We start from the raw sequence: 12,708 nt of genomic DNA, 5'->3' as shown, positions 1-12,708 counted from the left end.
CTCTGAGAGAGAATGAAATGCAGTGTGAATTTTCCAGATGTCCCGTATATACGAGATTGTCCCCTTATGACATTGACTTATCCCTGAAAGGTTTGTCGGGACGCATAATTGTCCTGTATTTTAGCGCCTTGACGTGAATTGGCTGAATTTAAAATGACTGTAATGAAATCATAAGAACGTAATAAATTTCTACTTGCGTGTAATAGTTACCTTTTCCGATAGATGTCGCCTTACTTAATTATTAATATAATAAAGTTAGGACACTGCCTGGCGATCTCATAATACCGTGACACCCCCCCCTACAGGCGCTACTTTTTCTCCCACCGCTACTCGTTTGGTCACTGTACGTTTTCCCCGCCCAAGCGCAAAGATGATAAAAACTAGAGCACATAGCGGTCAAGCAAGGGATACCATTCAGGTCAAAGCGTTTGCAAATCATTCATTATGGCGTCACACTTTCATACTGGATTTCAGTGTCCTGTATTATAAAAACAAAAGTGTCAGCCCTAGTCCCGCTTCATGTGAATAATAGAAGGTGGGAAGAACTTCTAACAGTGTATCATGTTAGTAGGTAGAATCAAATCGGCATCTGAAGTGCTTTGGTGCATGTGGTAAGGGAATACCAATACTTCTTACCAAACTTAGAGTACCACCAGTACTTCTTCTTAACAGTAATAACAGCTACTACTTTTTATTAACACTGCCCTCTTCCTTCTACCCTTGCTCTTCGTTTTACCCAATGCATGCAGCACCATACTCGTCTCCCTGCCGTCCTGCTCGGGGGGGGACACTTAACAGACAATAATCAGCTAGAGAGAGACAGAAACAGTCAGGAGCCCCCACAGGAGCTCATTAAAAAGGCGCACTCCCACTTATCAATCTATAGCAGATTTGCGATAAATGAGCTGGCCATGTAATTTATCACGTGGAAAAATAATCGCCATTTATTATCAAGCAGCAACATAAATACCACGTTTCAGGCCAGTGCAGCCACACGTACCTGATAAAAGGCCGAACTGTCCTGAAACGGGTGCGTGCTGCTATTTAACAATACATGGAGATTATTTTTACAGCTGATGAGACGCATTGACCAGATCCTTGCGACGGCAAAGCGGTAGAGGTTTTTTCTGAGTGCTGTCTCCCTCTATTTTCGGAGACAAGCATCAATATATTTTGTATACCTCGTTTACCCACTTTCAGGATCTTCCTTTTTTCTTAGTCATAAAAACACCGAGACCTATATACACAGTGTGTTCAGGAAAAACAGTACCCCTTTTAATTTTCACCATATCGTGCAGAAAAATCCCCCAATTTCCATAAAAATGTGAGCAATGATAGGCCTGTCACAGTAGATAGATCATTACATTTATGATTTTATAATGAATAAATATCCTTTGGTATTGGTGCCGGCGTGATAGCGAAGGTGATAAGCACATTGTAAACGTGCTTGAGACAGCAAGAATTATGGTCCAAAACACGTCCATAAAATGTTAACCGATAAAGGATGATAGGCGCGACGGGACAAACTCATTCGTAAAACAACGCATCGTTCAAGAGCGGGGAGCAGCTGGATCAGCGCGTTTTCGCTTATGCAATCAGATAGAGGCAGGAGGACATTTTGAAAACACACTTTCAACTCAAACTTTATGTAACCTGAAACACTCAAATTGCTAGAACAGTTTAACACATTAACAAACTACAAAGGAAAAACTCCTATTCCTCGTTTAAAGAACACGAATCTACTGCACTGTGCCTGGTACCAACATAGTACAGTGACATCAATTTAGTTAACACGGGTTGATTGTCCACGTCAGTGGTTTTCAGCCTTTGCTTGGTTAGGGAACCCTAGAATATTGTGAAATTCTGGGGAACCCCAACCCACTCTTCCCCAGTCTCACGCCTCCCCCCTCTTAGGCTATGGCCCCAGTGTTCACTGCTGCGCGTGCGCCTGACGGAGCGTGCACAGATTTCAGCCGCGATCTGTTGGGGAGCAATGGGATGCACGGGGGGGGGGGCATATCTGCCCTTCCATTGGCACAATGTATTTGTCAAAGCAACAGGTGTGAATCTTACACAAGATGATTGTAATTGTGGGGGTGCCACAGTGTTTCTTAATTTGCTTCAGAGAACAAGACCTCTTTCAGGGTGGGAGCGTGCTCGCTGGCTCTCCAGCGCCGTGACGTCAGGCACTGGGTGATTCCTGGCCAGCTAGTTGCGCGCGTGAGCGGTTTGCAAATCATGAACGGCACACGTGACCAGGTCAAGCGCGACAAATACAAAAATATGTGGCACCAAGCATCGCGCCTCTGCACGCTTACGTAGCTTGGACACGACCATTTGCTTTAATTGTTGTGATCGCGCGCTCGCCAAGCACTCAGCCTGGACAAGGCCTAAAAATCCTACATAGCAGACTTTCCCGAGAGGGACAATAACCTCAGCTGTTAATAGTCCAATCACAGAACAAAATTGGGAAAGCGGAACAGATGGTATAAAATAGTCCCAATATCAATAAATCTCCCAGTACTCACTTTGTGTGTATAATGCAGCACCTCTCCAATACGTGTCACATGACCTCACCTGGCCATGATTACACAAATGGTTAACTATAACCTGAGGTTGCTGCAGTTTTTCCCCTTCACATCGAGTCTCTGGGATTCTTTGCTGCTGAAAGGAGTAGGTTTTTACAGGAGAATAAAATCCCCGTGGCTCACGGTGACTGTCCGTACGGGAGACACGGGAAGGATGTGAGAAAGCTCCAGTTCTCCGAGTCTTTGAGAATCCCTTGTGCACAAGGTGCACACGCTGCTGGTCTTTACTGTGGTGTCTCCCCGTCTATGTGCGATGACATCACCTAGTTAGTCCAACAGAATAAAAGTCACGTGTCCTGATGCATTTCATTACCGTGGTAACTTCATCAGTATGAAAAAAATTATATATATTTATATTATCTCCACCCACACGCTGGCGTGTGCATATTTATGACTATATATTTATAAATTATATATATTTATGACTATTTATTTATAACTTCATCAGTATGAAAAAAATTATATTATATATATTTTTTTTCATACTGATGAAGTTATAAATAATCATAAATATATATAATTTATAAATACAGCTTAACCCCGTTATAGTGCGGTCCTCGGGTGTGGTGGTACCCCGTCCGCCGGAGGGGGAAAGCTGAGAACTCTCCCAGCGTTCCCAGACCCGATGGGGCAGCGGCAACAGCACGCAGCACTTACCCGGCATCTGGCAGCTCTTCTCCCTGTCTCTGCTTCCTGCTTCTGCTTCCGTCTTGCGAGAGCAAGCTCCCTTAAAGAGACAGTGTGTCTCTGTGTGTGTATTTGACTGTGTGAGACTGTGTGTGTGTGTGCAGTGTGCTGTGAGTGTATGCAGTGTGCTGTGAGTGTGTGCTGTGAGTGTATGCAGTGTGCTGTGAGTGTGTGCAGTGTGCTGTGAATGTATGTAGTGTGCTGTGAGTGTGTGCTGTGAGTGTATGCAGTGTGATGTGTGTGTCAGTGTTTGTGCAGTGTGCTGTGAGTGCGTGCAGTGTGCTGTGAGTGTATGCAGTGTGCTGTGAGTGTATGCAGTGTGATGTGTGTGTCAGTGTTTGTGCAGTGTGCTGTGAGTGCGTGCAGTGTGCTGTGAGTGTATGCAGTGTGCTTTGAGTGTGTGCAGTGTGCCGTGAATGTATGCAGTGTGCAGTGTGTGTGCAGTGTGTGCAAAAAAAAAACTTTAAAAAAGATTTTATTTTTTTTAAATTCGGGGTCCACGCTCAAACCGCGTTATAAACGGATCCGCGTTATAGCGGATCGCGCTATAATGGGGTTGAGCTGTATATATTCATAAATATGCACACGCCAGCGTGTGGAGATATATATATATATATATATATATATAGCGTGTGCATATTTATGACTATATGTGTGTCCTGTATTCTGTGATTTGTTTTTTTTATATTATGATTTTTCATTTAAAGAAGCATTCCTCGCTGGCTCTTTTTGTCTTTATTAAACATTTTTGTTTTTATATATGGCCCAACCTGCGCAACCTAAGCGGCTGTGCTAGAGACAACTGCCCCGCTCACCCCCCCCCCCCCTAGTTCCGCGTCTGTATAGATACATAGACCCCTTTCAATTTGGTCATGAAAACAGGTACCACGGCAGTTCCACTGTCTCTGCCGGATGGCGGTACCGTACTCCAAAAAATACCCTTATGGAAGTCCCCTAATTTAAACTGGTACAACTAGAACAGTTGGGTCTCACAGTACCTAGTAAACAGGTAGTTGGAAATGTGTTTTTGTGTATATAAATATATACACACACACTATTTATGCGGATATTTCCACATAGTGCATTATATATTAGTATAAATAATTATCTTCCTCAGCTTATGCAGTTGCAGTCTCTTCTCCTCGTTGCTACAAATATACACACATACACCACAGGAGCGGGACAGAAGGGGAGGTGAACAGCGCAGCGGAAGAGAACTGAGGAGGACGATGACAGCGCACTGCAGGGCATGACAAATGCGAACCATGTCAGCGCAGCAGGAGCACTGCCGGGGAAGAGCGTGCCTCAGCAGTTTGACCCGGTAGTCTTTAAGACTTCAGGTGTCTGCCGCTGAGGCACACTCTTCCCCGGCAGTCCTACTGCGCTGACATGGTCCGCAGTTCTCTTCTCCTGCCGCGCGCGGTCTTCCTTCTCTTCTCCGCTCCCGTGATACTCAGTCCTCTTCTGCTGCACCATCCACCTCCTCTGCTCACATGGTCCTCCTAATCCTTCCTCTGCTTCCCAGCTCAACCGAAATCAGGCAGGTGAGAGGAGGGGGAGGGGGGCGTGGGGGGTCTGAGAACTGGAGGCAAGGGGTGAGAGAGGAGAGCGGTTAGAGAGAGGAGGGGGTGAAAGAGGAAGAGGCGAGTGAGGGAGTGCACGCTCAGTTGTACAGTTCGTTCCCTTTTTTGTCTGGAGAGTAGCATTTTTGAGCTATAGCTCATCATTGACATAATACAATATAGCCTGGTGGCAGGTATGGAATCAGCTAGCTGTAAAGTTTAGCCAGAAAGCAGACGAAGAAAGTGTCAGTCGACATGTGAGGAGAAAGCAAGAATGCTGGAGGAGCTCCGGAAAGAATTGCTGACACCCTAAGGTTAAATGAAGGATGCAGTGGAGAGAGGAGTGGGGGCAGACAAAGAAAAGGGGGAGGAGGGGAAAGAAAAAAGTCAAACCCGTCATTATTTTGCGAAGGGTGTGGTTGGCACGCAAAGGGCGCACGGGCTGATCCCTAGTGTGTATATATACTGTATGCATACAGATATCCAGTGTTCTGGCCGCTCCCCAGCTCTTCCTGTTGGTCCCGGCCTTAATTTGCTCCAGAAACATAACAATGCGAATTAGAAGCAGATGCTACGATCCCATAACCCTGCGATGTTGTCCAATTTAACCCTTTCACCTCCGTCAGCTAGTCACCACTCGGAGCACGGTGGAAAGAACCAAAAGCAGTTATGTGGATTGGGTCCCTCATTAAAACTGGTGATCCTAATGCCCTGTAAGAATAGAAATGCCCTTTCTGTGACCAGGACATTGTTGTGGTTAGCGGGCAAGTTATACATGTTACATATGGCCAGTGTTTAGTGATTTAACCCTGCGGTTGCTAGAAGTGGCCCACCATGCATTGAATTCCCTGCAGCGCTCTTACCTCACTTAGGACGGACCCTTTATCCGGCCCAGTAATGGAAGCAGTGTGTGCTGTAAATTCGGGGGGTGGGGGGAGAGGCAGGGGAAAGGGGGTCAGATAGGCTTCTGGAGTCAATTTCTACTCTTAAGATGATCACAGTCTTTAGATCACTTTGGTCCTATGTGAGACTGACCCCTTAACCTATTAAGCATGGTACGTCACTTATAATGACCAGGTGTGGTGTAGTGGTGAAAGCGTTGAACCAACATTAAAAGGACTGAGACTGTACAGCTACATTTTACCACTAGCTGCATTATACCTCTACCCCCCGCCTGCTATGTTCCCCCAATTACTGTACGTCCTTAAGAAATACTAGAAGATTAAAGTCCTGCCTTAGCTTCTCCTTAAAATCTTGGTCACCTGTCATAATATCCCAGGTTTTCTTCCTCTTCAAAGCTGTGCTGATATTTCCACCAAAATTCAAATATTCGGCTATTTAAACTTTCAGCTAGCTTTTCATCTACTTTCCTTTTTTTCAAGGAGAAAAAAAAAAAAAGGGAGGGGGAGAGAAATAAAAGACAGAACAGCTTCAGGCTTTCTTAAGAAAAAAAAAATGTATTTAAAATGAAAAACACATTGGAAGCTACAAATATTTACCCACTGTGTTCTGACATGGAACCATCGACGTAAAACACTTTGCTTCATTCTACTTTTGTCTTTAACCCTAAACCCTAAACCTTTAACCCTGGCAGCCAAGGGGTTAAAAATGTGCTAGAAACAAGACCTACCTTTACACGGTTTCGATTTATTTATTAAAAAAAAAAAAAAATTAAAACCACATTTACAAATATCCTTCATTATTTAAAAGTATAAAATAATACATTGTATGGTTTGTTTGTTTTTCAATGCGTTACTGACAAATATTGTAAGAAAATGGTTATAAAAGCAGTAGTTTTCACGCTAATTTTTTTTCTTTTTTTACACGATCCCGCTAACCCCCTCCACCTCTCTCTGCTGAACCGTGCTGGCGATCAGAGTGGCGTCGTAAGACAGGGTGAGAATTACCATGGGAGAATTACGTTTCCGAGAAGGGAACTAGATATGGGGTCTGTCCCTCCCAATGCAGGGTGACAAGGACACAAACTGAAGATACCCATGTCCTATTGGCAAAATGGATCCTGTCCTTCACTAACCCAAATTTAAAGGGGCAGTTCCTCCCAGGACAAAGGTGAACTAAGAACAGTGACTTTGTTCAATGGGTTAAATGCAGCCAATTCTAAAAACCCTGCAAAGCTTGTCCCATTTTGTGTATTTTTTTCAGCTCTGCAAGCAGTCCTTGTTCAGACACAAATAGAAGCAGCCGACATGCTGGAATTCAGTGTTCCCGGAGCAAAAGCAACATGTTAATTATTCTCAAGATACACAAGTTAAAGAAGCAATCCAAGAAGCTTTAAAAAAAAAACAATTATTTTAATACAGCTTTTGATTACCTTAATTAAAAACTAATTACCTAAGCTGCCGATCGATTTGTTCTTCCATGATCAGCAAAGATCCTGCTTCCCAGGGTTCACTAAATGGCCGCCTTTCAGTTTCAAATCAATCCTTCAGTCAGTGTAACTCAGCAGCTACAATGTGTTCTTATATCACTAAGGTAACATTACCTATTCTTGCAGTTTGCAGCTCAACTTGCTGGGAACATTGGCAACACATTATCAGAAACAGGAAAGTGTTACAAATATCCTACACTGCTGGGGAGGTGGCTAAAACAAAATCAAAATCAAAGGAAGCTCAGTATATTAAAACTCATTACAAATGGCATTAAGAGTGGCATTTTTAAATTTAAAAAAAATGTAGTAAGTATTATCTAATACTACAGAACTGACTTATTGAAAAAATAAAAAATAAAAGACACGTAGGATATTGCTTGGATTGCACCTTCAAATTGTTACTTTAAAGGTGACTGAATCTTTCTGAGGAGAAGGATTACACGGACACATGGTTTAAAACCACTTGATATGTGAGACTGCCCCTTTCAAGCCTTATTCAGCAGAGAGATTTAACCCGTTAAACCTTTATGGCCTTAACCCTGCCATTAGCTCACTTTGGGCCTACCCGGGACTGCACACAGTTGAAAAGAGGATGGGGGCGGCAGAGGGGCAATTCTTATATTTTGTCTGGTTAACGCGGCTCAGCGAGAGATTTAAGAAATCAAAAGATATTGCAGACACTGTGTAAGACGGCTGTGAAGGGGCGTTTCAAAGCCGGCTTCATTAACACTGAAATTAAAATGATTGGGTCCCCGATTCTCCTTCCACAAGTCTGAAAAGCAACATTCGGGGACGTCTTTGCTGGTTTTCTGTGAAGTGTATCTATACATTTTTTCCCACTCCGCTGGTGGGTTACGATGGAGAGGCCTGAAAAATACAAAATACGATTATGTACAACCAATTAACGGTGGTAGGTGTGAAATTAGTAGTTGATACAAATAATCCCCCCCGTCCCCCCCCTCTCTCTTAAATGTTGGAGGTTGTGATACATTAAGATGAACAGGTGTGATATTATATAAAGCCTGACAGGTCTCGTATTCACTTGTACAGAGCTTTCCAAACCTCAGATCTTTTATTCACGGGTACAGAGCGCATTCCAATCTATATAGGTAGCTTTCCTAGCCTTGGAGGTCTGAACGGTCCCCTAAAATGTATCGCAGCCTACAACAAATATACACTTCTCCAGGACCAATGTGGCTGCCAGGTTTAGCCCAGGCCGCCCGCCAGAAACGCACTACTCTGCAGTGTCAGACACTCCCCTCCATACCTTCCACGGATTTAATAGCTCCCTAAAAACTCACTTCTCCAAAGAGGTCCATACAAACCTGCCTGGTCTATTGTGCCATTGTGTATACATTCATAGTGCGCACATTGTATTGTGCTGCTGAACATTTAAATCAATTAATGACATTACTAATCATAATACTTCAGAGGTTTTCAACCTTCTGAATGGTGAAACCCTTTAAAATGTATGATCACTATTTAAGACCACTATTGTGACTTTGCGGCTTCTGAATCCATTTACATAAACGTATGTTTCTATACTTCATAAAATCACATTACAATGTTCAGAAACAGTAATAAATTGAATAAAATATGGCAAAACAACATTTTAGGGTATTGAAGATTCAAGCTTCAGCCATTACGACACTTGGTCTCAGGGAACTGTTGAACTGCCCTATATAATCTGATGCCTTACCTTCTGCGGTCACTCCTCTATCTCAGTCTCCTGGTGAACCACCACTTTAGTGACGGACATGTCTGGGTGCTGCTCCTTCGCTTCTTTGATGGCTTGAACCAGAACCTGAGTTAGGGAGAAGACGCACCCCCAATTAATAGTGAAGAGGTTAAAGGGTCAGGACCCAAGTGAACTAATGTCAGCAATGTGTGTAATGGGTTAAAGGAGTCTTTAGCTTAGTACACATAGCACGATCATTACGTCACTTTTGGTCCTACATGGAACTGACCCTTTACACCGCTAAACATATCGCTGACATTAGGTCACTTGGCACCTTCGTGGACTGACCGTTTAACCCATTGAACACCAATGTGATTAGGTCACTGTGCTCCAAAGTGGGACCGACCCAACCCATTAAAACACGTTACTGTCTGTAGGTCACTTCCAAAATTAGTCCTCCCCTCTCCCACACTTGAACCATTTCACAGCCTTGCAATGCGCTGCTGACCTTCTGGTCTCTAGCTACCTGGTCATGATCGAGGTCACCATCTCCCGTGATGACTATCCTCTTCTCGATCCGGGTTTCCGATATCCCACCTTTCACAGTCTGGCAGAAAATAGCATATTTTACTTAAGGAAGGAAAAAAGCCTGCAATAGATTGCCCACAATGCAGCCTCCCATGTGGCTTATTGTATCCTGCTCCCAGTAGGCAGCACAGAGCCGCAGACTTCACAGAGATTTAGCAGAGATACTGCACGATCACGAGCCTCTCAGATAAAGCTCTTTGAGGTCCAGCAAAGCATCTAAAGGAGATCGTCTTAGCAGGTTTTGAGTTCTTAACACTTAGGCTGAGTCCCCGCTGGCGCTGAGCGCGCTCATGCTTGGAGAGCGCTCCAAGCATGAGCGCCAGGTGTCCTGGCATTTACGCGCGCACGGGGAAGGGGGGGGCATTGCGGGTAGTAGAGCGCGCTAGAAAGTCAGTTTTTTTGTTTACATAAGCGCCGAGCGCAGGTGAACGAGCGTGCGCGCACCACGTGAGCGGGGACTTGCATATATCTATATATGTAAGTAACTAGCTGGGATTCAGCCATACACTTTAAAGCATTTATAAACAACCTGTTGTAAACAATGAAACCGTTTAACTTGCTCCCCTAAACTAATCTAACAGAACTAACAGCAAAGATTTGGCCTCTGCCACTTATTTTGGACGTGAATGAACAGTTGCATTGCCTCGGAGCCTCGGAATTGGAAAGTGTTTGTCAATCAAGTGGTTTTTTTTTACCCTTAATCCACCCTGTTCTTCTCAGAAAGACAAAGATGAGGGGGGATTTTGTCTGCTACCCTGGTTGAATGCATCAATATCAGAAAAAAAAGGGAGCAGCTAGGGGAAATATAACCCCTTCCATAATCATCTCATCATGTTTACTTGAAATAATGATTTACATATACTTAGGAGGTGTCAGATTTGGGGTAAAAAAAGGGCATCAGACACCTAAATACCACTGTAAAGAGAGAATTGGGGGAGCCAGGAATGAAAGATATGTCATATAACCACAGTGCACAAATACACATTAAGAGATAAACACAATAGTGGGAAGGCTGCTATATTTGTAACCTGCCCACTTATCACACACAGAAGGGCACAAGGGTTAGGCACCACAGTCAGTGCACTCACTGTATGCTGCAAAAGGGGGGGTGTGGAAGATGTGAAAATATATAAATATATATCTAACCACTTACACGGCCCTGTGTAAGTGTAAGACACATCAGGGATGCCTTTTCCTCCTTCTCCCCTTAGCAGTCCGTTCTTCCTTTGTTGACTCAACTTGAATCTCCGGAGGGGGTAGGTACTTGAACCCCTTTGTCTTGGAGTGCCCCCCCCCCCCCCCACACACACACAAATAGTTGCGAGGCCAGAAAGAGGTGTTAGGTTATAATTTATAGCTTTTAATAAAATATATATTCTCCACACTCACATGTAATAAAAGTCCTAGGCTGCGACAGAGTAGTCCATAACCTTTGCGACACTATCGTGTCCCTGCTCCTGCGTCCGGTATACCGCTCCGGGGCACAGCTGGTTCACGATCCGGAACGGACTGCTACGGTGTCCTCTCTGGGACAGAATGCTGAGCCTGACGAAGCCGAACCGGTGAAACGCGTTGCTCAGCATTCTGTCGCAGAAAGGCCTCCGTAGCAGTCCGTTCCGGATCGTGAACCAGCTGTGCCCCGGAGCAGTATACCGGATGCAGGAGCAGGGACACGATAGTGTCGCAAAGGTTATGGACTACTCTGTCGCAGCCTAGGACATTTATTACATGTGAGTGTGGAGAATATATATTTTATTAAAAGCTATAAAATTTTAACCAAACACCTCTTTCTGGCCTCGCAACTATTTGTGTGTGTGTGTGTGTGTGTGGGGGGGTGGGGGGCACTCCAAGACAAAGGGGTTCAAGTACCTACCCCCTCCGGAGATTCAAGTTAAGTCAACAAAGGAAGAACGGACTGCTAAGGGGAGAAGGAGGAAAAGGCATCCCTGATGTGTGTTACACTTACACAGGGCCGTGTAAGTGGTTAGATATATATTGATATATTTCCACATCTTCCACCCCCCCCATTGCAGCATACAGTACACTGGCGACACACTTTATTCGAGCTCGGCTAGTCCCACGAATTCGGGTATACCCGGGTGTATTGAGGTTTGTGACTGTTTTCTGCCCGAGTGCATTGAGGTATTTTCTAGGCAGGGATTGAAGCATTTTATTCCCGCTGGCTGCAATACTGCACAGTATATATATATATATACTGCATTACAATTCATGAATTTATGCCATCTGGTAGACACGCGAAGCATTGCAGCCTATTAAATCCTAATCATTATCATTTAACAGATCAGCCGCCCGTCAGCCAGGCATGAACCCAGGCTGGGAAGGCAAACGCAACGGGGCTAGTCAGAGGTGAGGAGCGGTGCATTCCAGGTATCTGCCAGGTTCATACTGGGTATTTGCTCGAATAAAGTGTGTCGGTGCAGTAAGTGCATTGACTGTGGTGCCTAACCCTTGTGCCTTGTGTGTGAGATAAGTGGGCAGGTTACAAACCTAGCAGCCTTCCCACTATTGTGTTTATCTCTTAATGTGCATCTGTGCACTGTAATTATATGACATATCTTGCATTCCTCGCTCCCCTATTTCTCTCTTTACACTTGCTTTCAGGGATCCTGGATTGATCCTAGTGGGGTTGAGCGGCAGGAATGTTTTCTCCCCTGAGTGTCTGCTCCAGTGGGGAAAACCCTTGGGACTTGTTCCAGGTAGTATCAGTTATTCTTAGCCGATTTGTAGTTTGCGCCCGAGTTCTCTCTGTATACCGACATACTACTGCCATTCTTACACTTAAGTCCTATGGGGGTCTGTCCCTTTACACATGTCACCGGGCATTAGTACACTTTAACCCCTTAAACCTGTCGTCGCGCCCCAGCGCACCTCACCTTTGTGATCTGAGTGGTGGTTGTGCTACTTGTGGTCTCGGATGTGACGGTGTGAGCTGTGAGCAGCATGCCAGGCTCCTGGTCACTGTTACAGTCATCTCTCTGGAGATAAACACAGGAGAGGGAGTAAGGAGAGGTCACTGGAGCATTAGAAATAGAAGGATCTCCCCCCAGAGATTGAACTCCACAGCCATGGGATCTTTTTTCAGTCAATCGTCATGTTTCTATTGGTGTTAATCCCATAGCTGACCAAGGGGCCTTGAATGCACAATTACACACAGAATGCACAGAGAGGAGAGTCTGACATGCATATGCCAAGGAG

General features: G+C 44.6%; 1 protein-coding gene across 25 annotated transcripts in view; it reads right to left on the bottom strand.

The window, feature by feature from the left end:
- Positions 1–6,464: 6,464 nt before the first annotated feature.
- The window catches only part of EPB41 (erythrocyte membrane protein band 4.1), a 116,891-nt gene continuing 110,647 nt past the window's right edge, over positions 6,465–12,708 (bottom strand). For all 25 annotated transcript variants that reach the window (XM_075603787.1, XM_075603786.1, XM_075603788.1 and 22 more), the window contains 4 exons: positions 12,387–12,488; positions 9,431–9,511; positions 8,926–9,030; positions 6,465–8,093 (listed from right to left, as the gene is read on the bottom strand). In XM_075603787.1, the coding sequence (XP_075459902.1) occupies positions 8,935–9,030; positions 9,431–9,511; positions 12,387–12,488 (279 nt within the window). In that variant the 3' untranslated portion in view covers positions 6,465–8,093; positions 8,926–8,934. The remainder of the gene's footprint in view (positions 8,094–8,925; positions 9,031–9,430; positions 9,512–12,386; positions 12,489–12,708) is intronic.

This window comes from Ascaphus truei, chromosome 6, assembly GCF_040206685.1.
Source record: "Ascaphus truei isolate aAscTru1 chromosome 6, aAscTru1.hap1, whole genome shotgun sequence".
NCBI lineage: Eukaryota > Metazoa > Chordata > Amphibia > Anura > Ascaphidae > Ascaphus > Ascaphus truei.
Note: the sequence above shows the minus strand (reverse complement) of the source record. Positions and strands in the feature narration are given on the sequence as shown.